General features: G+C 36.2%; 12 protein-coding genes across 12 annotated transcripts; 5 read left to right on the forward strand and 7 right to left on the reverse strand.

Moving 5' to 3' along the window:
* Nucleotides 1-316: 316 nt before the first annotated feature.
* On the forward strand, nucleotides 317-1,756 carry CDC1 (putative lipid phosphatase CDC1; the record flags this gene model as incomplete). The annotated part of the gene is made up of 1 exon (XM_071052888.1): nucleotides 317-1,756. The coding sequence occupies one exon, from the start codon at nucleotides 317-319 to the stop codon at nucleotides 1,754-1,756; it is 1,440 nt and encodes a 479-aa protein (XP_070911138.1).
* Nucleotides 1,757-2,200: 444 nt separating this feature from the next.
* Nucleotides 2,201-2,872, forward strand: PLP1 (Plp1p; the record flags this gene model as incomplete). The annotated part of the gene is made up of 1 exon (XM_071052889.1): nucleotides 2,201-2,872. One exon carries the CDS (start codon nucleotides 2,201-2,203, stop codon nucleotides 2,870-2,872), a length of 672 nt encoding a protein of 223 aa, XP_070911139.1.
* A 347-nt stretch (nucleotides 2,873-3,219) lies between these two features.
* On the reverse strand, nucleotides 3,220-4,332 carry ATC1 (Atc1p; the record flags this gene model as incomplete). Its single annotated transcript, XM_071052890.1, has 1 exon — nucleotides 3,220-4,332. One exon carries the CDS (start codon nucleotides 4,330-4,332, stop codon nucleotides 3,220-3,222), a length of 1,113 nt encoding a protein of 370 aa, XP_070911140.1.
* A 472-nt stretch (nucleotides 4,333-4,804) lies between these two features.
* On the reverse strand, nucleotides 4,805-7,234 carry SND1 (Snd1p; the record flags this gene model as incomplete). The annotated part of the gene is made up of 1 exon (XM_071052891.1): nucleotides 4,805-7,234. One exon carries the CDS (start codon nucleotides 7,232-7,234, stop codon nucleotides 4,805-4,807), a length of 2,430 nt encoding a protein of 809 aa, XP_070911141.1.
* A 1,194-nt stretch (nucleotides 7,235-8,428) lies between these two features.
* SLY1 (syntaxin-binding protein) lies at nucleotides 8,429-10,420 on the forward strand (the record flags this gene model as incomplete). The annotated part of the gene is made up of 1 exon (XM_071052892.1): nucleotides 8,429-10,420. The coding sequence occupies one exon, from the start codon at nucleotides 8,429-8,431 to the stop codon at nucleotides 10,418-10,420; it is 1,992 nt and encodes a 663-aa protein (XP_070911142.1).
* Nucleotides 10,421-10,599: 179 nt separating this feature from the next.
* On the reverse strand, nucleotides 10,600-11,973 carry RVB1 (RuvB family ATP-dependent DNA helicase pontin; the record flags this gene model as incomplete). The annotated part of the gene is made up of 1 exon (XM_071052893.1): nucleotides 10,600-11,973. The coding sequence occupies one exon, from the start codon at nucleotides 11,971-11,973 to the stop codon at nucleotides 10,600-10,602; it is 1,374 nt and encodes a 457-aa protein (XP_070911143.1).
* Nucleotides 11,974-12,671: 698 nt separating this feature from the next.
* HST4 (NAD-dependent histone deacetylase HST4) lies at nucleotides 12,672-13,760 on the forward strand (the record flags this gene model as incomplete). Its single annotated transcript, XM_071052894.1, has 1 exon — nucleotides 12,672-13,760. The coding sequence occupies one exon, from the start codon at nucleotides 12,672-12,674 to the stop codon at nucleotides 13,758-13,760; it is 1,089 nt and encodes a 362-aa protein (XP_070911144.1).
* A 150-nt stretch (nucleotides 13,761-13,910) lies between these two features.
* Nucleotides 13,911-15,713, reverse strand: NUP42 (FG-nucleoporin NUP42; the record flags this gene model as incomplete). Its single annotated transcript, XM_071052895.1, has 1 exon — nucleotides 13,911-15,713. The coding sequence occupies one exon, from the start codon at nucleotides 15,711-15,713 to the stop codon at nucleotides 13,911-13,913; it is 1,803 nt and encodes a 600-aa protein (XP_070911145.1).
* A 701-nt stretch (nucleotides 15,714-16,414) lies between these two features.
* MSS116 (ATP-dependent RNA helicase) lies at nucleotides 16,415-18,433 on the reverse strand (the record flags this gene model as incomplete). Its single annotated transcript, XM_071052896.1, has 1 exon — nucleotides 16,415-18,433. One exon carries the CDS (start codon nucleotides 18,431-18,433, stop codon nucleotides 16,415-16,417), a length of 2,019 nt encoding a protein of 672 aa, XP_070911146.1.
* Nucleotides 18,434-18,883: 450 nt separating this feature from the next.
* On the reverse strand, nucleotides 18,884-19,594 carry CAB5 (putative dephospho-CoA kinase; the record flags this gene model as incomplete). Its single annotated transcript, XM_071052897.1, has 1 exon — nucleotides 18,884-19,594. One exon carries the CDS (start codon nucleotides 19,592-19,594, stop codon nucleotides 18,884-18,886), a length of 711 nt encoding a protein of 236 aa, XP_070911147.1.
* Nucleotides 19,595-20,059: 465 nt separating this feature from the next.
* On the forward strand, nucleotides 20,060-21,169 carry CBS2 (Cbs2p; the record flags this gene model as incomplete). Its single annotated transcript, XM_071052898.1, has 1 exon — nucleotides 20,060-21,169. The coding sequence occupies one exon, from the start codon at nucleotides 20,060-20,062 to the stop codon at nucleotides 21,167-21,169; it is 1,110 nt and encodes a 369-aa protein (XP_070911148.1).
* Nucleotides 21,170-21,374: 205 nt separating this feature from the next.
* RKM2 (protein-lysine N-methyltransferase) lies at nucleotides 21,375-22,766 on the reverse strand (the record flags this gene model as incomplete). The annotated part of the gene is made up of 1 exon (XM_071052899.1): nucleotides 21,375-22,766. One exon carries the CDS (start codon nucleotides 22,764-22,766, stop codon nucleotides 21,375-21,377), a length of 1,392 nt encoding a protein of 463 aa, XP_070911149.1.
* Nucleotides 22,767-22,776: the final 10 nt, after the last annotated feature.

The raw sequence follows: 22,776 nt of genomic DNA on the forward strand, positions 1-22,776 counted from the left end.
ATTTGGATAGTAATAAGATTACATAATCAATTAGTCGCACAAAGAAGTGTAAATCAATTTCCCTATTGGGATATACAAGCATTTCTTTTTTTAATTTAATTAATTAATTAGTTTTTGTTTCTTTCTTTTTTTTGTGCGTAGGACGGGAAAAAAAAAATTTAAAATTAAAGGCGCGTCGACGACAGAAGGAGGACTATCCCTCACTAAGGGCAGACACCTTCAAACATACAGATCAAATTTAAGAAGGTAAGATTTAAGACTGCTGTGCTGAGTTTGAGGCTGTGCAGAGTAGAATAATATAGAAAAGTTTGAGCAAATGTTTAATAGGTTTTCGAGGAAGAAAATTGGGTTATCTGGGGACCAGGTAAAGAGTCAATTGTTTCGCCTGACGCCCCGTTTGTCGAAGAAGTTCTGGAGTGCGGTGCCCTTTAAGTTGATACTGAAACTATGGCTTGTCTGGGCGTGTCTTATTCATTACTATGAGCATACTGTTGTTTCACGTGCGATGAAGAAGTGTGCGTGGGGCAATTGGGAGAAATGGGAACCGGCAGCGCAGCCACATCGGGTAGCACTCTTTGCTGATCCGCAGATCATGGATGCATATTCATATCCAGGCAGACCTGGTGTGGTCAATGGGATTACCAGGGTTATATTGGATCATTATCTGGCCAGGAATTGGAGATACGTACAACATCAATTGAATCCAGACTCCACATTCTTTCTGGGTGATCTTTTTGATGGTGGTAGAGAATGGGGTGATGATTACTGGTTTAAAGAGTACAAAAGATTTAATTCGATATTTCCCCGTGTTCCAGGTAAATTGATGAAAACTTCGGTGGCTGGTAATCATGATATTGGGTTTGGTGATACCGTTGTTAGAGAGAGTCTGGACAGATTTTCTGCCTATTTTGGGGAGATGAATGACGTAGTAGATGTTGGTAACCATACCTTTGTCATCCTAGATACTATTTCATTATCTGATAATGTGGATAACTATATTTCTGGCTTTCCTAAAAAATTCCTGGAGAATTTTAACAGACACGACCATCCTAATCCTAAAATTCTTTTGTCTCATGTTCCTTTGTTTAGAGACCCAGAAAAGCAAACCTGTGGTAAAGAAAGAGAATCTCATAATCTATTTCCTCTTACAAAAGGTGAACAGTACCAAACAGTCATTAGCCCTGAAATCTCTAAAAATGTGTTATCAGTTATTGATCCTATTTTATTATTCTCTGGTGATGACCATGACTATTGCCATATTACCCATGAGTTTCAGCTACCTGATAGTACGGAAACGAAAATTGCCAATGAATACACTGTGAAATCTTGTGCTATGAACATGGGTATCAGTAAACCAGCTATCCAATTGCTATCATTATATAACCCATTGGGTAGTAGCGCTAATTATTCTCCAGATCCTACCTATAGTACAGAAATGTGTTATCTGCCTGATCCTTACAAACCATTGAAAATGTATGGTGTTTGTACGGTGTTGACTTTCCTCATACTGTTGAAACATTGTTTCTATACTAAGAGATACCATGGCGGAAAGCGTTCGATATTTTCTAGGCTCTTTGAATCAAAACAGGACACCTCTTTACCGTTACCAATTTCCCATGCGTCTGAAGATAAGTTAATGAAAGCCAGTGCAATGGACAATATAGAAAAACCTAACCTAAAGGAATTTGGTAAGATTCTTACGGTTATGACAACTTCGGTGCTTTTTATATTTTCATTCTATTACTTATTGGTGTAGAGATATCAATGACTGATCCCAATTTCTAATAGTACAACAAAATCTACAATCTTGTATGAAGCTCTGTATTTTTTGTATGTTGTCTAAACTTCTACTTATAATTTATATACTTATAGAACTACAATCTTTATTGAATCACGAATTTTATTGAATCATGAATTATTCTTTATTTTCAATTATAAAATACATGTATATTGACTGTGAAATAAATACAATTGATGTTATATTGCGCAGATTTCCTCACAAGTTTATATATATTTCTTCAATAGTATTCACTCTCACTCACAGTACACGTACGCGCACAACGAAGCTTAACAGAAAAATATCAACTATGCCTTATAAGCTGCATTTGTCATTATTTAGTTGGAATTGGATCTCAATCTTAAAAAACAATAGCTAGTAATACATCAGTTACAGTATTGAATCCATATAAATTTGAATGAAATGGCAGAATTAAAGGATAAAGGATCATTACCGGCAGGAAATGAAAGTGATGAGAATATCGATGAGATACTAGAAGAGTTGGAGCTGGAAGACAGTGAAAATGACTTATTCATGAGCAGATATAGAGAAAGTAGGCTACAAGAAATACATAATCATTTTTATGAGGTCAAAAAGAAAGAACAAGAAGGCTACGGTAAGTTAAATGAAATTGCGCAAGAATCTGAATTAATGAAGTTAACTACAAAAAATGCAAGAGTGGTAATACACTTCCAGCTCGAGAAATTTCCAAAATGTCGATATATGAACGAAAAATTAGAACAATTATCTGGAAAGTATATTAAAACCAAATTTTTTAAGATTAATGTGGAAAATGCTCCATTCCTAGTTGAAAAACTAGCAATCAAAGTTCTGCCGTTTGTGATATGTTATATAAATGGAAGCGAAGCTGAACGCATAATTGGTTTCAGCAAAATGGGGAACGACCCCAATGGTTTTCGGATAACACAGCTAGAGAGTGTGTTACTGAAAGCTGGTGTCATCGAAAGAAATCCTATCGATGTAGAGAACCTGAAAAATTATAGGAATAAGAAAGGAGACTACGATGATGAGATGGAAAGTTATTCAATGCAAAATAGGGATTCGGATCAAGAAGATAGTGATCTCGACATATAATAGCAATACTTTTTCAGTATCTAGTATTTTATCATTAATTAAATTTATTTCTATGAATTTATGTTAATAGATAGGTGAAAAAATTAGCGTATTTTACATGAGTATAATATCTAGTAATGTAATTGGTGGTATATATATATCTATATATATACCATAATGTAGATTCATATAAGGAATCTGTATGCAAATGCTGAATAAATACCCAATAGATCTCCAAATAACGGGTATTAAAATAAAAGCTGGTTAGTTTATATAGTTTTTGATTGTTGTTTTTTTACTTCATTTCGATTTTTGGAATTTCCTCAAAATAAATAAATGCAGTTGTGGTTGAAGTTAAAAGTTCAAAGCTACTGTGGTGCAGACCTGTCGTTAGGACCTTCACATTTGGAGCAAATGTTAGCACTCAGCTCTAATTTTCTTTTCATCTGTTCAAGTTCATCTTTCAAATCTTCATTCTCCATCATCAAATGTGCTCTACGAATTTCACTATCTTTTAAAGCAATAACAGATTGTTTGAGCTGCACACAAGTCCTTGCATAACCTTCTTTAACGACATTGAAATTCAAAAGTAGACGATGAGAATCAATGACTCTTCTTTTCATCTTAGCAACTTCTTTCATCGTGAATTCATTTGTATAAACTTTTGGAGCTGCAGGAGCAGTTTTTGTTACTTCTGTTTTCTTCAATTTTGGAGAATCATAAATCTGAAGTTTGGTTTGTCCACGTCCTGTACCAACCTGTCTTACAGTATAGCATTTCTGCTCTATTGGTGCATGTTTACCTTTACCTAATTTCGATGATTTAAAGGCAGTTGGAGCAATGTTCTTAGTTTTTACTTTCCTAGTAATATCAGGCTTAGGTTCATTTTTGCTTTCAACAAGTAAACTATCGGATTTTTCTTGCTCTTGGGCTTTAGATTTAGTTAGTCTATCAGAGTTATTTCCATCAGAAGGTGTTGGTGATAATGAAATTGGTGACAGCATTTGATCTTCTACCACAGATTCCAAATTAAGCTTATCATTGATGTAATTAGAAATCGACTTCTTTGTGGATGGTCCTAGTTCATCAAAATCTCCATCTTCTCTTTCTCTTTTATTATTTGATTTTTCACTTGGGTCAACACCTTCATCATCAAACTCATTATCCTTGAAGAGGACACCTTGGTCCATTTTTAACAAAGAATCCAGTGTCAGGTGTTTACCTATCGAATCCTCGTCTGTTATTTCCTCAAGGCCTTGAAAATTGGCCTCTCGGAAGGCAACCTCGAACTGATTCCGGTAATCAAGTTCTAGTTTCTTCTCATCTTCATTTTCAAAACCTTCTAACGGTGAATCCAAATCCATTAACGAATTATCACCATTAGAAGATTCTTCGGTTAGTAACCTATGTAATACAGTTAAACTATCATCTGGTGCTTCAGTTTTATCGTGTGTATCCTTAGTTTCTGGCCTCTCTTCCATTGCTGTAAAATATAACTAATATATCTTCAGCAGGAATAAGTTCTAGTGTTTCAGTGCTTTTAAATAAAACTTTTCAGCAAGTAATAAAAAGATATAACTCAAAGTAATGGTATTTAATTAAACATATTAAATATAACTAGCTCATCGCAAAATTGAAATTTTAGTTTTTCTTCAGTAAAGGGCATCGCAAAATTTTTTGAAATTTTTCAGAGAAGGCTAATGCATGTGGAATTCTCGTAGCACGATACAATTATTGTACTGTGATTAAGATAATGGTATTTAATAGTGGAGACAATAAAATATTAATCAATATATATTCTAAATATCTAGGAAATATGTGTAATATATGAAATGAGTAAATATTTGAGCATAATTCTTGTTCATTAAAAAAAAGTTATTTAGTGAAGAAAAAAAAATTAAAAAAAAAAAAAGTAAGCGGTTGTTCTAAAATTTGTAAATGCATTTTTATGGATTATTTATTATTCCAACCAAGAAACCAAGCATCATTGTTATCAACGTCATCATCGCCATATAGATCGACTGAGACTGCTTTTTTGTATGTTTTTGATTCTTCTGATTTAGAATCAATTTTTTCTACCTGCGAATCGACCTGGTCATTGATACTTTCGATATCATCATAAAGTTGGAAACTGAAAGATGGTTTTAAATCCGCTACACTTGATTTGAAGTTAGAACTTACCCCACTATTAATGTTGTTTGAAACAGGCTCCTTCTCTGGTATCGTATTTGTAACACTTGAACCGGCTAATTTAATAGTGCTCACAGAAGCAGTAGTTGTAAATTCATCTTCAGAACATGTGGTTGCACCAGATTCGCTAGCTATATCCCTAACGGAGTCGCTATCAGGTAAGTCTGAGTAACCGGACATCATTCTGTCCTCATCGTCTAGAGCCTGTAGATGCTGTGGAGATTGGCGGTTGTGGAAATTCAAAGCAAATGTGTTTTTCTCAGCAGAATCAATGTCACCATTAATTAAACCTGAGATGAAGTCCATTGCAGGTTGCCGTCTCATGTCTTCAATAGATTTTTTGATAAGCTTTTTCTCGAATAAGCTAGTACCACCAGCTATGTTTGTGTTACTGTCGTAACCATTTTCATTTGTTAGAGAAGGGTTATTACTCAACCATTTAGTAAATTGAGGAGTTACCAGTGAGTCTAGTTGTGTTAGTGAAGTGTTTGAACTACTAGCGCTAGTAGATGGTGAGGATAGTCTTGAGTAAAATTCAGGTGGAATCAAAGTATTTGTTGGGCTAGTTATCTTAGGGTTAGTATCTTGGCCATGTATTTCCAGAAGTTTCTTCTTATTATACAACATTCTCTGTTGTGCAGTATCATCCATTGATACATCATCAAAATCTCCGTCATGAATATATATATTAGTAAATTTGTTATGCAGTTCTTGATCAAGAGTTTCATCGTGATCGTCATCATCGTTAAGTTCGTCAGTTTCTTCTTCTAAAGTAGTTACAGTCGAGGCTAAAGGAGAGGCACATCTAATCTCAGGTCTCTCCTGCTTCACACCCAATGTATTTGAGGCAGTAATAGCAGGGGTATGTGATCTTTGGTCATTTTTCTGGAATGGCCCATTTAGTGCAGGATCCATTAAACTTAAGGATCTAAATCTTCCCTTTCTTGCACCAGGCAACTTCAAGTTATTATTTAAGTTTGTGTGAGTCTTCGATGACAAATTGAAGCCAGATCCTGACCTCGATAGAATGTTTGGGGCAAAGAAGCTTAGTCCTTCGTCGTCGTCATCATCTTCTTCTTCTTCTTCGTCGTTATCTTCTTCTTCATCGTTATCTTCGACATCTTCATCATTATTTTCATTATCGTTATCATCATAATCATCTTGACTCGTCATAATCGTATCTTCATCATCCCCCGAAAGTAGAGCTGAAACAGATTGTGGTACTCTTTCTCCAGTTGGGAATCCTATAGGGGTGAAAGATCTCGATTGTGTTAGAGTTGGAGATGTGTTTAAGCTTGCTATAGGTTTTATCTTCACTGATTTATCTTTATTGGACGTGAGAATCTCATTTTGAAAATTCAGTATCGAGGAGGATTCTCTCTTCAAAGGAGTTTGAGATATAAACTCAGTGTCGTACGTATGCGTGGGTACAGATGCGGAGTAAGATCTATTCCTAGTGGCTGTGGTATTCATTTGATGTAGGGCTTTCATGGATTCTTCTGAAATGTAAGAGTTTAGGGGTCTATCCGACAGGATTGTTAGCAGAGCCTTGACACCAGTATGGTTTGTAATTATCACTATTGACTCCATGGTGTTCGATTCATTAGGGGTTACAAATTTGTGGTTCAGCTTCATGTAGTAATCCTTAAACGGAGTGCTTCCTTGTGTAGTGGCAGAGCTTGTAAAGTTATTATTATTAGTGTAGTTCACGGTGTTGAAATGTATAACGTTTGAATCGAGCAAAACTGGGTCCAAGAACGTCTTGAACCATTTTAGCGAAGTAGGGGTCGAGTCGAGATGGAACTCGCAGTTCAAGTTTTCAACAGGTCTCAGAGCCTCGTACATGGTCTCTAGAAGAAACTTGATGGTCTGTACGTACCGAAGTGAGCCAGAAGAAGATATGTTGACTATGACTCTGATCTGGTGATCTGCATGTAACAGCTCCTGCCAGAACTGATCATTATTATCGTAGAAGGCCTTCCATATATCGTTCCGTAATTTATTGAGCTTAAACTTCTTGTTCAGCCTCGAGAGCTTAGTCTGTGTTAACTCATCAGTATAGTAATCTATCGTAGGAATATCGATGTATAGATGTACCATATACTCATGTAGATCACTGACATGACTAGATACATCAGAATATGAGATTAAGAACAGTGATCCCACAGGTTTCACATTCACCCGTCTACCCATAGTTTTTTAATTACTTTTATTATATTTTTTTTTTTTGGTTTTCTATAGTAGTTTATTTTTTTTTTTAGGTTCACTTTATTATTTTTATTGGTAATCTTTTATTTTTATAATTATTTTTATTTGTTGTATTTATCTTAATACTATTTTTGATGTTCGTATTACGACTTAAGGACTATCTATATTTATAATATCTTAAAATGAAAACCTCATCGTATAATTGATCCATATAAAGGGCTTTTACGCTAGAAAAAATTTTTTTTTCCTTTTCTTGTATATAATACGTACAATTTGATATATGATTTCAATATTGGATATAATATTTCATGCAAGATACTCAACCATTGTTCCTCATTTGTGATATTATAGAATTAGAATAAGATATACGAGGCCAAAATTAATGTAAATCTAGTCAAAAAAACAAGTATAGATAACACACCAACAAATTAACTATTTAATTAACAGGTTCTCTTATACAGTAGTTTGCTGAAATAACATCCCACACCCGCACACACACAAAATCTTTTTTTTTTTTTTTTTGGGTTTTTTTTTTTAATTATGGTATATATGAGGGTTACCCGACACAACAAATTAAACTCAACAATACACGACGTATATTGTGACTACAATGACTCAACCAACGGTGTTGTGCGTGTGTTTTACTGGCGGGAAGAAGAAGCAAGGGGTGTCTCTGTGGTTTTCTGTCTGGGTTATCTTTGTACTTAATCTGAGAAGGCCCAAGATTTGTATATATATTACTTACCGCCCCACCACAAAGCACAGTATAGCAAACAAGAGCCTGAGCTATACCCTACGTCATACAGTATTGTACAATCACCTCCCCCCTCCCTCTTCCTACCTCTCCTCTTGGTTAACTCAACAGTTCCTAACTTTGTACGTAAAATGTAGCGTGAATACTCCTGTTGTACGTTGTTCCACGTTACGTTAGATACTTTTATACGTATGGAAGGTGAACCCAAAAATAAGGTCCTGGGGCTTGTTTTGTCGATTCCCTTAGAGATACCCGTAGAAACCGCTTAAAATTATAATTTAAAACCTGACAAGAAAGGAAATGAAGACGAACTAACTATTATCATTATTTTTAATTTATTTCTTCTTTAAATATTAAGAATTGACCCAAAGGAAGAATCCGTGAAGCTCTAGGTCGGCAAACAATAACGCAAGGAACATATAATAATGTCTAGTCTCAGGGAATTGCAGGTGGACGCGCTGTTGAAGATGCTCTACTTGAACGAAGAGCACTATCCAAGGGCATCCTCGGCCACAGAGGATCCAAATGCCACTACAGCTGCCATTGCCTCGGACACTGCTGTTCAGGATATCGTTTGGAAGGTTCTGGTATTGGATAAGAAAACTACAGCCATTGTCTCGAGCGTTCTAAGGGTCAATGATCTGTTGAAGACGGGTGTCACGGTTCATGCGTTGATTGACTCTGCTAAGAGGAGCTCATTGCCTGATGTTCCAGTGGTATACTTCATTGAGCCCACCTTGGAGAACGTTAACACAATTATAGATGATATTAAAAACAGTAAGTACTCAGAATTTTACGTGAACTTTGTGGACACGTTGAATAGAGATCTACTAGAACATTTGGCCAAGGAAGTTGTGCAGTTGGGGAAACAGGATAAGATTAAACAGGTGTATGATCAGTACCTAGACTTTGTTGTCACGGAGCCCGAACTATTCTCTCTAGAGTTGCCTACAGCGTACATTACTTTGAATGACCCTTCGACCACGGAGGAAAATATTACCAGCTTGTGTTCACGGATAGCAGACGGGTTATTCAACACAGTTATCACATTAAACTCGATACCAATCATAAGAGCTCCTAAAAATGGCCCTGCAGAGATTGTAGCCGAGAAACTAGCTAACAGACTGAGGGACTACGTCATTAACATGAAATCGAACTCCAGCCAAAACGATAGTGGAAGCAACAGTATACTGAACGATTCTCTGGATAGATCAGTGCTTATTATCCTAGACAGAAACATTGACTACAGCTCCATGTTCTCACACTCATGGATCTACCAATGCATGGTATTCGATATATTTAAATTAAGACGCAATACTATCAGTATCCCTGCAGAAAGTGAGGATGCCAAAGCAAAACAATATGATATTGAACCACATGATTTTTTCTGGAATCAGAATTCTCACTTGCCCTTCCCAGAAGCTGCTGAAAATGTGGAATCCGCATTGGACAAATACAAACAAGAAGCTAACGAAATCATTAAGAAAACTGGTGTTTCTAATTTGAACGACTTGAATATAAAACAATTTGACCAACAAAACCAAGATGATGATTTGGGTACTCTCCAAATTCAACAAGCTGTTAAGAAACTTCCAGAATTAACAGCAAAAAAGAGTATCATCGATATGCATATGAATATTTTTGCTTCACTTTTGAAAGAGTTAGAGGCTAAAAATCTTGACACGTTCTTTGAGATTGAACAACAGGATCCTGATAATGTGAAAACTAGAACAAAGTTCCTAGAGCTGTTAAAAAATGATGGAAAGACTAATAATTTGGATGATAAACTAAGATCTTTTATTGTCCTTTACTTAAGCGCCAAGAGCACTCTACCAAAAGATTTTGTTAATGAAGTTGAAAGTTATTTTAAGTCACAAGAATATGATATCTCCGTGCTATCTTATGTATACAAATTGAGAGAGATGATGAAAATGTCTTCATCAATGTCCTTACAAACCAAGTCCCTTGACGATGGTACTTCGAACGCTAGTAAAACAGGTACAAGTACTTTATCAGGCCTATATGGGCTGACAGAAGGCACATTGCAAGGTGGTGTAGGATCACTAATTTCTGGTTTCAAAAAATTGCTACCTGAGAAAAAGACTATCCCAGTTACTAATATTGTGGATGCCATCATGGAACCGCTAAGCAGTTCGCAAAAGAACTTAGAAGCAACTGATAGTTATCTATATCTGGATCCAAAAATTACAAGAGGTTCTCACACTAGAAAACCTAAAAGACAAACCTATAACAAGTCTGTAGTTTTTGTTGTCGGAGGTGGTAACTATCTAGAATATCAGAATCTACAGGAATGGGCTCATTCCCAGATTCATAACCCAAAGAAGGTTATGTACGGTAGTACTGATATAATTTCTCCTCACGATTTCCTAAGTCAATTAACTTCGTTAAGTAAATAGAGGCTTCCTATATATTATGTAGCATATCATGTTGTTATTTTTCATAACATTAATTGAGTTTTATTTTTTATTTAAATAGGCGATAATTATTTTTTTAAATTTATAATATACCTTTGACAATACGATGAATTTACAGTACAATTATAAAGAGTTAGGCCCTATATCTATACTATTAATGTTTACATATACATGTTAGAATTTTCAAGAATCTTAGTAGATCTCTTTGCATCAATAAATAGCATTTTGGCTTCTTCTATATCACTCACTGAGATCTCCTTACGGCCTGCTGTGTCGCTTAAAATTCCGGCTGGAGATAGGAGTTGTAGGACATAACGAAGGGATGTTTGTACACCCATATCTGCCAATGTATCCAGAGCATTATCTTCTAGTACTAGATTCTCGGTCTTTGAGCGTCTCTCGATGATTAATTTAATTTCTTCTCTGTTATAAGGCAGAGTACGAACAATTAATAGTCTGTCAATTAAATCTGCAGGTATACCGTGAGGAGAAACAACATCATCGGTACCACGAACAGTTGTCATACCTCTATTTGAAGCCAACACCACGATTGGAGCAATATCGGATTCTAGAGCCTTATTTAAATAAGTAAAAATTTCAATATCAAGCATATTGGCCTCATCAATGAAAAGGACACCGGGTATTAATTCTGCGATACCTTGGTCAACGTACTTAGCAACCACTTTATTGACTTCAAATCTTAGCTTTTCAGTAATCTCGGTCTTCTTTGGCTTCATTAGCTGGCCCATCATTGATATCACGTCTTGACCGCCTTGAGGTCTTGCATTAGCAATATCTAAATCATGTAGAGTAACATCTTGCACAATTTCCTTCTTCTTATGAACTTCACCCTTTGGCAGAGGCACGTATTCCTCGGCTTCTAAATCGAATTCAGTAGCATATGCATCTGATCTACCAACACGCTTGACAGCACCAGTGTTGCTTTCGATGTAAATGACATCACCTACACTGACTTTTTCCTTCTGAATACTGTCGTAAATAGTTGGATCCAATCTGAGCGTCTTAGTACCCTTGGCTGATTTAAGCCCGACAATGACATGAGAAATGGTCTTTCCATAACCACCCAATGGGTTTTCAGCATCTTCTGGAGTCAATTCGGTAACCTCACCTTCATAAACCTCCTTGGTTTCTTTGATTCTTAGTCCAATGGCTCTTCTGAAATTCTCCATTAAGGTCTCAGTTTTCTTAACCTCTACAGAATACAACTCACTACCGACTAAAGGACAAAATGGTACCTTAGGACCCAATTCTTGAGAAATGGCAAGAGCCAATGCTGTCTTACCGGTAGATGGGCCACCAGCAAGAAGAATAGCCCTACCAGACATCTTCTTCGCCTTGATCAGGTCTACAATAACACCACAAGCCTCTCTGGCCTCAACTTGCCCAACAAACCCACCTTCAACTTGTCTGGCAGCACCAGTATCATCTAAACCAAGACCTTTAATATGCGTATGGGCAGCAGTCCTTGTTCCAGCAGAAGACTTTGCCTCATTAACCTCAGTAATAGCAACCATGATCCTTTTTTATCAATATATTAGCGAGTACTATACAGATTGCCCTCTTTTATCTAGAACGAGAGAACTAACAATTGAGGTCGATCATAAATAAATTAATAAATAAATAACATCACTAGTACTACTTCATCACTTTGTGTGTAGCCATCGAAATTTTTTTTTTTTTGGGTTCTCTATCATGTGATGGATGCATACATACGGGATGTCATGTGATACTATACTTAAGACCACAGTGTAAAATACATGTGGATACATCAAGAGAGCTTTAGATCAGTAGCACGTTTGTTTACTCGAGTGGTATCTTATAAATCTAGCATGTGTCCGAGAAGTTTCTTAGATCCTATCGATACCCTGAAATTATATATATATATAGACATATTGCAAAGTATGAGTAAGCTTTATCGAGCCTGGAGTTAACTATATTGAATTGTAATCAGCAAACATAACTATAATAATACTGAACGGGTATGTTATGTATTTAAGAATATACAAAAGTTTTTATAATGTGTCAATTTGGCAAAAAAAATTGAAGCTCATCACATTTCCCAAAACGGAAAAATCTCGAATTTTTCTGAAAACAAGCCATCTGGATTTGTTCATTGGGTTTTGATTCAACATATATTAATCGTCATAGGGACAATCACGACATTGATTACTTATTGAAAACATAATAGTGGTTATAAAATCCCCAAATATATATGCCAATGACGTCTGTAAACTTACCGTTGACACCTCCATCGTCAACTAAAAAGAGTGTGAGAAATGATGATACCACCAAAGTGGCACCAAAGAGACTGATATCGCAGTTGAAACGTTCTGTTAGGAAACCTAGGCTAAAATACAGGCCCACTAAATACAGTGTCTTTTCTTTAGATGATTATGTTGATGGACATAAAGGGAGTAAGTGTCGTGAAGAAGATGCGGAGTTCCTGAGATATACACTACGATACTCGAAGAAGATGATAGGTGTTGTGGGAGCCGGGATATCGGTTGCTGCTGGGATCCCTGATTTCCGGTCTAGTGATGGTCTATTTAACACTATGAAGTCAGAAACGCTAAGTTCTGGTAAGGAGTCCTTTGACTTCAACAAAGTCTATGCTTCTGACGAGAGAAGTAATATATTTCACGACATGATCGTCAACTTACATCAACTATCTAATAAATCTGAGCCAACTAGCTTTCACAAAATGCTAGATAAATTAGCAGGTGAAGATAGACTTATGAGGTTGTATACGCAAAATATTGATGGTTTGGACACGCGGTTGACCCATCTAACTACTAAAACTCCACTGCAAAAACCTATTCCAAGAACAATACAACTTCATGGTAGTGTTGAGTATATGGAATGTAATATGTGTTCAAAGTTGGAAAAATTTAACCCAGTTATATTCCAATCGGAAGAGGAAATAGTGCCGTCTTGCCCCCAATGCAAAGAATTCGAAGAAGTACGAAGTATAGCGGGCTTACGTCCAAAAGGTATTGGGAAATTAAGGCCTAGAGTTGTACTATATAATGAAGTTCACCCAGAAGGCGAAATGATAGGTGATATAGCTACAAATGACTTGAAAAAAAGAATAGATTGTTTGATTATTGCCGGTACCAGTCTGAAAATCCCAGGTGTTATACAAATGTGCAAAAGATTTATTGAGAAGATTCAGGTCACAAACGGTATTGTAATATATATGAATAAGGATATGCCTAGCCAGTCATTGTTGAATACACTTGGTCATATCGATTTAATTGTATTAGGTGACTGTCAAAATGTTCCTAAATTAGTAGACTGTTAGATAGAAAATATTTACGAAACTGCTGTTTCTAAATGGCTAATTAGTTTTATTGTAATGCATAATTTATATAAATAGAATAGTACAATTTGGTTAAAATCGTCAAATTAGGGTTAGATCTTTCATGAAGTAGTGAGTCATAAGCTGTTGCTCTTAATTTATCAATGCAGTTGGTGGAGCAATATCGGGTACCATCCCAAGTTGAAAAGTACGTGCTTTAAATACTTGTATAGTATCTGGTGAAAGATCGGATACATTGACTTCAGTCTCTTCTGAAGGCAGCCCTTGTATAAAACCACTAGAGCTGGCTGTCTGTGTATTCGCCATTGGTTGTGTAGAAGCACTTGCACCAAATGATGAGTTCCCTTGATTTGACCCAAAGCCCGCAGTATTGGTACCAAACGGTGATGACATTTGAGCTCCAACTTGACCACTTGGATTTTGAACTGATCTGAATCCATTTGGATTAGACTGCCCGCCTGTTGAATTATCTGGTTTTAGGGAATTAAATGGTGAATTAGTAGTATTACCACCAAAAGCTGTGTTTGTATTAGTAGCAGTACCAAAAGGAGACTTGGCGGTATTATTTGTTCCAAATGGAGATTGTGTTGTATTATTTGTGACAAATGGAGACTGCGTTGTATTATTTGTGCCGAATGGCGATTGTTTGGAACCGAATGAATTATTGGTATTAGCATTAGCTCCTGTTGTTGCACCGAAGGCAGAATTATTCGTATTGGAGGTACTATTAAAAGGATTCTGCTGTGTGGAGGCAGTCCCAAAAGTACTATTAGTAGCACTACCAAAAGGAGATTGTTGTGTGTTTTGGCCCTGACCGAAAGCTGGCTTACCAAAAGCAGAAGTAGTATTAGTATTACCTGCGGTAGCGCCAAATAAGGATTTCCCGAATGGAGAAGACGCAGCTGGACTACTTCCTGAGTTGAGTGAGCCAAAAGGAGAAGCACCGGTATTAGTAGCGGTGTTATTACCAAAAGGTGAAGCATTTGCTCCTGCTCCTATATTATTGTTAACTTTTGTGAATGGATTTTGCTGAGCTGCACTGGAAGCTCCAAAAGGTGAGCTCGATGTATTTGTGCCTTGAGCTAATGATCCAAACCCTGAAGATCCAAACCCTGAAGACCCAAATGCGGGTGCCCCGAATGCCGATTGTCCTGTTCCTGATGATCCGAATGAAGGTTTACCAAATGCACCACTAGCAGTGGGAGCCGCAGCTGTTCCGAATGGAGAACTTCCCCCAGCCGCATTGCTTCCTCCAAAGCTTGGCTTTCCAAATGCACCACCAACACCTGCACTATTGGCTACCCCGTTGTTATTTGTATTTGAGAACCCAGAGATACCAAACATCCCAGTACTATTGTTTGAATTATTAGAACCACCAAATGCGTTATTATTACTATTGGTATCCCCCGTCATCGAAATAGGAAACTTTATAAACTCATGTTGTATAGTGCGATGCCCCAGCTCTTTAATGTCCTGCGTGCATTTTTGAAGAAATCGTACAGCGATATCAGGATGCATAGACACTTCACGAACACATTTTTGGATATCAGCACTCCTAGCCTCCATCTCTTGGATATATGAAGGCAATGTCTGTGTTTTCTGAGCCTCATAGTACTTATACCGAGACTCTTCTGGGGATAAGTCTCTATCCTGAATTAGGTTCACAGCGCAAGGGTCACTCAAACTGTAGGAAGAGGTCAATGGTTTCATGGAATACGTTGCACATTCCTTCATGTCATCTAAAATTACCTGGCTGTGCTTACTAATGGAAACAGGACTTATAAATTGGCTAAACGGATCATTTGTGTTGTTATTGTTGTTAGTGGTATTATTGTAGTTATTATTACTGTTGCTGATAAAATGACCAAATTTGCACGAGTTTCCCCTTCTACAATTCCCTTGTTGAAAGAACTTACAGGGTATTCTAGATGACATATCGTACTTCTTGTTTTACTTGTTTAGTTATCTCCTTTATTATCTAATTATACAGACATCAAACTATCTCTTTAACGAATATGATTTACATATTGGACCTTCTACGGCGGTTTTCAAAGGCCTCCGAACTGTCTATTCAAGGCACGTGATTTGTAGTAAACATTTGATGAAAGTGAATAGATATTGAAATATTTATATTTATATTTATGAATATTTGTTATATATAGTCATTAATATTTATTTGATAGATCCACCATGTTGTTGTACCTTTTTCCTAAAAAAATATATTATATGTAAAAGATAAACAAAGATATTTACATTATTGAAAATTATAACTAGAAACAAGATGAAATAACCACAAGATAGAACTGAAAGGAAACAAAAATAAACTAATGCTAAATTAAATAGGACAAAATGACGATATTACTGTATCTAATTCGATCAATAAATACCACTAATATCTTTTCTTTCATTATATTTTTTTTTAATGCTTTATTCATATTTACAAGTACTGTCTATGCAATAAAAAAAAAATTAAAATTGTTAAAACTTTTTGGACATCGTAACATCAAAAAGATGGGGGTTCATCACTTATAATAAAAAATCAGAAATAAGATGACACATAATAAAACCGCTCAGTTCGTTATTTCTATAATCACTTATCATAAATGGAAGCAGTAAAAAAAAGTTACGGTTTGTAATTAGTATTGACCACGTCTAGAGTTTGATTTATGATTTGGTCTTCTGCCACTATTGCGTGATCTGAGTTCATCGACTTGGAATATCTTTGTAGCTACGGGGTCTGAACCTAACCCGTATCTGTTTAGAAGGTGGTAACCTTGGAATGGCAATCTTTTATCCTCCTTTAAGAGTAGTGCACCATATGTCTCTGCAACTTCAGGAAGAATTTTTCTGTAGTTCATGCCATAGTCTTTCAAACACACTTGGTAAAATGATAAGATACTTAATATGATTTCGTGCAACTCGTCTTCGTTAACATGTAGTTTAGTTGCAAGAGCTTCCATGATGTGAGGTTGTGGTTCATATTCCGTGACGTTTTCAATTTTCACTTTATGCTCTTCCTCAAGCAGCTTGAAGAAAGGGAGCTCACTCTTGGAAATGAAGGCTACTGAAGAACCTTCTTTGCCACTACGAGCTGTTCTACCAATTCTATGGATGTAGTTAGGAAGCTCAGATGGTAGACCAATTTGTAAAACTTCAGTGATATTAGGGAAATCCATACCACGTGCACCGACATCAGTACATACTAGTAGACCCTTCGACTTCTTCTTAAATTCAGTAACAATACGAGTTCTCTTATTTTGAGTGACCTGGCCGTGAAATTCGTAGACAGGAAACTTAATATTTCTTTTCAAAACGTTGGCAAAAAATTTCGTGAATTTGACAGTTGGTAAAAAAAGAATACCCTTGTAGTCTTTGATTTCTGCAGATTGTTTCTCAATATGTTCAAGAGCCGCATAAATACTACTAGAGAATTGATCACTAACAACAATAGATTGATCAATTCTTTCATGAGCCTCAGGTTCATTCTCATCAATTGTATCGATGTAGAGACATTTATCCTTGTTCATAATGTCATTGGATAAACTTTGTACCTTGTGATCCAAAGTTGCTGAGAATAGCAGGGTTCTGATATTTTTTGGGCCAGTACTGTTGAGATCATTTAACATCTTGTTGATGTATGATAAATCATCTTTGAAACCAATTTCCAATAATCTATCAGCTTCATCAAGTACCTTAAAATCAACGGCAGAGAAATATTCACTACCATGCTTCTCTAAAACATCAATTAGTCTACCGGGAGTACCAATAACAATGTTAGGCCTTGATTGTCTCATACGTCTCATGGCTTCACCAAAGTTAGTACCACCGACCAGAGAAACTGAGGAGAACTTTTTTAGAATATTGTTGTTCTGGTGTATCTTCCTAACCTCTGTCTCGATCTGTAATGCCAAATCTCTCGTAGGAGCAATCACTACACATTTAACCATATCAGATGAATCTTTCCTAGTGTTGATCAGGTGCTGAAAAATTGGGATTAAAAATGCAAAAGTTTTACCAGTACCTGTTTTAGCTCTTGCAATCACATCACTGTCGCTATTGGTGATGATAGGTTCAATAGTTTTCTGCTGAACAGGAGATAAAGAGGGAAATTTCATTTTATCAATACTACTGTGCAAATCGCGGGAAATGATATCTTTTTCAAATAAATCTTTCAAAGATACGTTGAGGTCTTCAGAATTTTTCTTGATGTGTATAATCTCAGCGGTACTGTTGGCCGCCAAATCGACTTCTTCACTGGCTTTTGAGTTATTTCTCTTGGATGAGAACTTGTCATTCTTATAGCTTCGAGTTCTTGAGTCATTCTCGAACTTATTAAACTGATTAGGACGTTTAAACTTATTGTTATAGTTACCCCTCGAGTTAAAACCATCCCTAGTATTATAGCTGCCACTCCTTGAGTTATATCTATCACCATCACCTCTAGAACTATATCTATCATTTCCATCTCTGAAATTATCTCTAGGTTTGAAATTTCTGGGTTTATACGATTTGAAATCTCTATTTCTAGAATCAGAGTTATTATCTCTTTTTTGGAATCGATCCTCGTTGTAAAACCTCACAGCAGGCCTCAATAATTGCTTATTGGCAGTGGCCAATTCCTGAACTAGCGGTCTCAACGCATTCCTAAAAAGCATTTGACACTAGAATAGTTGTTATGGTTAGTCTGTTCTAGATATGATCAATAGAGTTCAGTGCTATAACTAACAAAATCAATATGATAACGAAAGAAGACCTCCATAAATGAAACTATGTGTAACGTTATAGATAATTAAAACTAAATGAGCCCAAAGATTTCCTCGTAGAAATTTTTCACTTATATAGTTAACGTCCAGGGTGATCTATAATATTATAATTAATATTAATTAATATTCTATATAAATCATTATTTTCATTGTGGACCCTCCTATATATCTATATGAATAGCTAATAATTTGAGCAAGGCATTAAAGTTACTATCTGTTTCCGTTCATTGCTAATACGTGGTAGCTAATTGAAACATAAGCACAAAAAATACCTAGAAAAGTAACAACGCTATTTTCTAACACAATCTTCTGTCAAAATGCTCTAGTTTCTATCGTTTTACTTTACTTCTTTGAGTTAGAAGCACGCCACCTTCTTGATAAATACACTGCTGCTGCGCTTATGAAAGCGAATGGAGGGAAGTATTCAATCACTGTACGTAGGAATGTGGGTTCAATAGCTTTCACGAGGTTATCGAGTTGTCCATATAGTTCACTTAGGGTACCGTTGTTTTGTATCACATAATCAGACCTGCCAATTCTGTCCTCCATGGACATTTGTGCCTTGATTCTATTCAGTGCATCCTGTTCGGACATCTCTGGATTCCTGGCTAGCAATCTTTCCAATTGAGTTTCCTTAGAGCTGACCACACTGATGGTGACGGCACATATATCGTCCATGTGTGACTCAAACAATAGTGGCACATCAAGCACACACAACTTGTATCCCTTCAAATAGTAGTACAGGATGTTCTTAAATATCATCTGACGAATTGCAGGATGCGTAATACTATTCAGCATCTTAAGATCCTCTTTATTAGCAAACACCCAGCGGCCAAGTGCTGGCCTGTTCAAGCTACCATCTGAGTTTACAAGGTCTGGAATCTTTTCCCCAAAATACTCTACTATACTCTCATACGCTATCTCACCGGGCTCAACTATCACCCGCGCTATCTCATCCGCATCTATTACCGGGTATTCGTAATGCTGCTTCAGTCTCCTTGATACAGTACTCTTACCACAAGCTATACCTCCAGTTAACCCAACTATTAACATATTTTATCTAGAATAAACCTAATAATCCCTTTTCACCCAATTACACAGTTACAAGTATTAGCGTCTGTCGGCACACATTAACACAGATCAATGTCCTTTATAGGTGCAAAGTTATCTAGCACCAGCTCTTGGCTCTTGTTTCAACCCCCACCATGATTCGATTATCGCCCTTAATGGGGACCACTTTTGCTCTCGCTTTGTGTAAGTTCAAAAGTGATGCGATATAATGATTGCAAGGTTAAAACATTAAATATACTAGTAATAAGGTAAGGAATTACTATAAAAGTCGAGATTATAAGAGTGCTTGATTAGTTCTATCCCGACCATCGTCAAGACCAATACAGGGATTCTTCTACCTAATAAATAAGGGCTAGCTATAGGAAAGAAAAGACATCGCGTATACAATTAGCGTAAGACAATAAGCATATACCTTATTGTGCTCTCAGGGAGGAAATAACTATTGTGATGTCTGTACCTCGGGTTTATACTTTGGGTAATGTTCCTTTGGTCTCTTTGCTGGGGTATAGCATTGCGAAGTTGCCGGAACAAGGACGGATACCTAATGTTGTGATGTTGTTGCGGGACCAAGCTGCATTAGACAGGTTTTTGCACAATGACTCGAAACTGAGTATATCAAATCGAGGGCTTGTCCTCGACCAGGTTCAAACTATGGCTAGTTGTTCTGTACCGAGGTATTCAGATGGGTTAGTAGCTCCGATGGAGAATATTGTCCTTGGAGGCTCCAACTGGATGGATGAGAAGAATTTGATGAAGAGTTATAGAAAAGCGGTAACAAAGGATAGTACTCTTTTGTTGCTGAATCCCAGTTTCCATACCTTGGATAGATTGATAGATCCCAATGCTAGTAAAAAATTGCTAACCGAGCGACCCAGAGTGTTATGGGGCTGGACTGGTAGCAATAACACGACTAAGGTTGTGGTTAAGGAGGAGGAGTTTAAGATGTCAATTAAAAAGGACGAACTCAGTATTATGATTTCCGAACTACCTGTGTTAGATAACTCAAATCTAGTTATGAATGGAGAGAAGGAGACAAACACAATGCTAGCCGTATTACAGAAATTGGGATCCACAAGCGGAGTAGTGAATATAAGAGTGGAAAATAAAATATTTAATGATCAATTCATCGCATTTATTGAAAAATATCTAATTGAGAGCATTATTGAACCTTTATGTGTGTTAAATGAATGTAGAGACTATGGCGAATTACTTGGTATGAAAGACTTGAATAAAGTTATCGTACCATTGATGCAAGAAAAGATAACAACATTCAACAAGGCCTATCCTTTCCTATCACAAACATATGGTAATAGACTGTTATTAGATACCAGTAGGATTTCACACCTGATATTAGATAGAATTAAATCAAGACCTAAGACAAACTCATGGGCTTTTACCCAATTAAAAATTCTTAAAAGGAATGAGTTGCTTGAATTGATAAATTTTATTCCCTATCTCTCTAATCGGAATAATCTAAAGATACCTAGAAATATGTTACTCAACCATCTGGTAAAAGGGAAAATAGATATTTACTGTGGGAAGAAACTCTCTTCATGATACTTGTACATATATTATATAATTCTTGTGGTAAAATTTGGCATTATAATTTGCAATGAAAAGGTGTGTCCCATATAAATAGCTGTTAGATATACCTCGATGAAATAATGAACTCATATGCATATATATTCGTTGTTATTATTCTTTGGATATATAATTACAAGTTCTATAAAGGTGATATAAAATGTTTAGAATTTGCAAATCGCTACTGAAGCGATATTAGAATACTATTGATTATCTGAAGTTCATCATTATGAAGAGCACGTATATTCCGAACATATAGTAGCTTCTCTTGTAATTTGTTGATGTTGGTATCTAAATTTGCTAGTTCAGATTCAATTTTCAGCTTTTTTTGAGTTAGGATATCTCGAAGGATTACATTGTTTTTTGTACTGAAAAAATCTTCAGTTATAAAACCTTCCATCAATTTTTGGACTCTTCTATCATCTTTAGATGTAAAGTGACTTAATGCTACTGTCAACCTATAGCTGACATTTTCATATGACACTGAATAGTCACCCCAATAATCCATATTTTTTAAAAATTCGACAGTTTCCTGACTCCTAGCTAGAACGTCGCACACTTCTGTAGATATATCCATATGGTTCCAAGGATTTTGCGGAACCTGAAATCCGTATTCGTTGAATAAGAAATCATTAGAATGAGCCCCATAATTTAAATACAGTTCTTCACCAACGGTTTGGTATCTGTACGTTCCAGAATATATGGTGAACTGACCAACCCCGCAATAGTCCTGTTTGTTATAATTTATTCTTGGATAACAGTGGACGTCAACATCTGTTGTGTGGTTTAAGTAGTCCACGTAAGGCACTAATGTAAAACGACTTGCTATATCGTCCTTTTTGTCGGGTATTTCAGCATACAAACATCTTGAATTGATTGTAAAATACACTCGAATAAAAAGATGGAATAAGTTGTCTAGAGAAAATGTGTTCCAGTAATCATTTTCTATTAGTTCTATCCACTTGTTTATGATTGGTTCGATAACATTCCAATCATTTTGAATCAGATCAGATATTCGTTGCACGTGTTTTTGTGATGATCTTGGTAAGTATTTTATTAGATCACGTATCTGATCATCCTTAGAGAAGTACCACTTAGTAGGTATTAAAGCCAGTTCATCATCAGTTGGCCAGCAATCAAAGAAGGGCTTCCAGAACGACTTAAATGATTGATTGTTATTGGACCAGGCTGGTAATAAAAACCACTCAGCCAATATATATAGTGATATCAATTGAAAAGAAGTGAGAGACCTAATGTATTCATCATCTAACAAACCATATGCCACTTTTCTTGGATCATTTTCTTTGATTTCTTCTAAGTACGGAAAGTGTCTCTCTTCGCCTGACGCTTTTATATTACGATTAAATAAATGCAGGTGATATCTAACCGTGAGGGTATTCAATTGAAAACAACTAGGAATAGAAATCAAAGGAACATTTGGACCAATCTTTCCAGTTGAAAGATATACACCTCTTCCGGAGTCCTCTGTATCTTCCACAGTTATATGCTGGTTTAACTTAAATTCGGGGCTCTGCCTAAGCCATTGTAATAATGTTTCCACCTTTTCAACCATACTGGAAAAA

This window comes from Nakaseomyces bracarensis, assembly GCF_045282275.1.
Source record: "Nakaseomyces bracarensis strain CBM3 chromosome Unknown Scaff10_0, whole genome shotgun sequence".
Classification (NCBI taxonomy): domain Eukaryota; kingdom Fungi; phylum Ascomycota; class Saccharomycetes; order Saccharomycetales; family Saccharomycetaceae; genus Nakaseomyces; species Nakaseomyces bracarensis.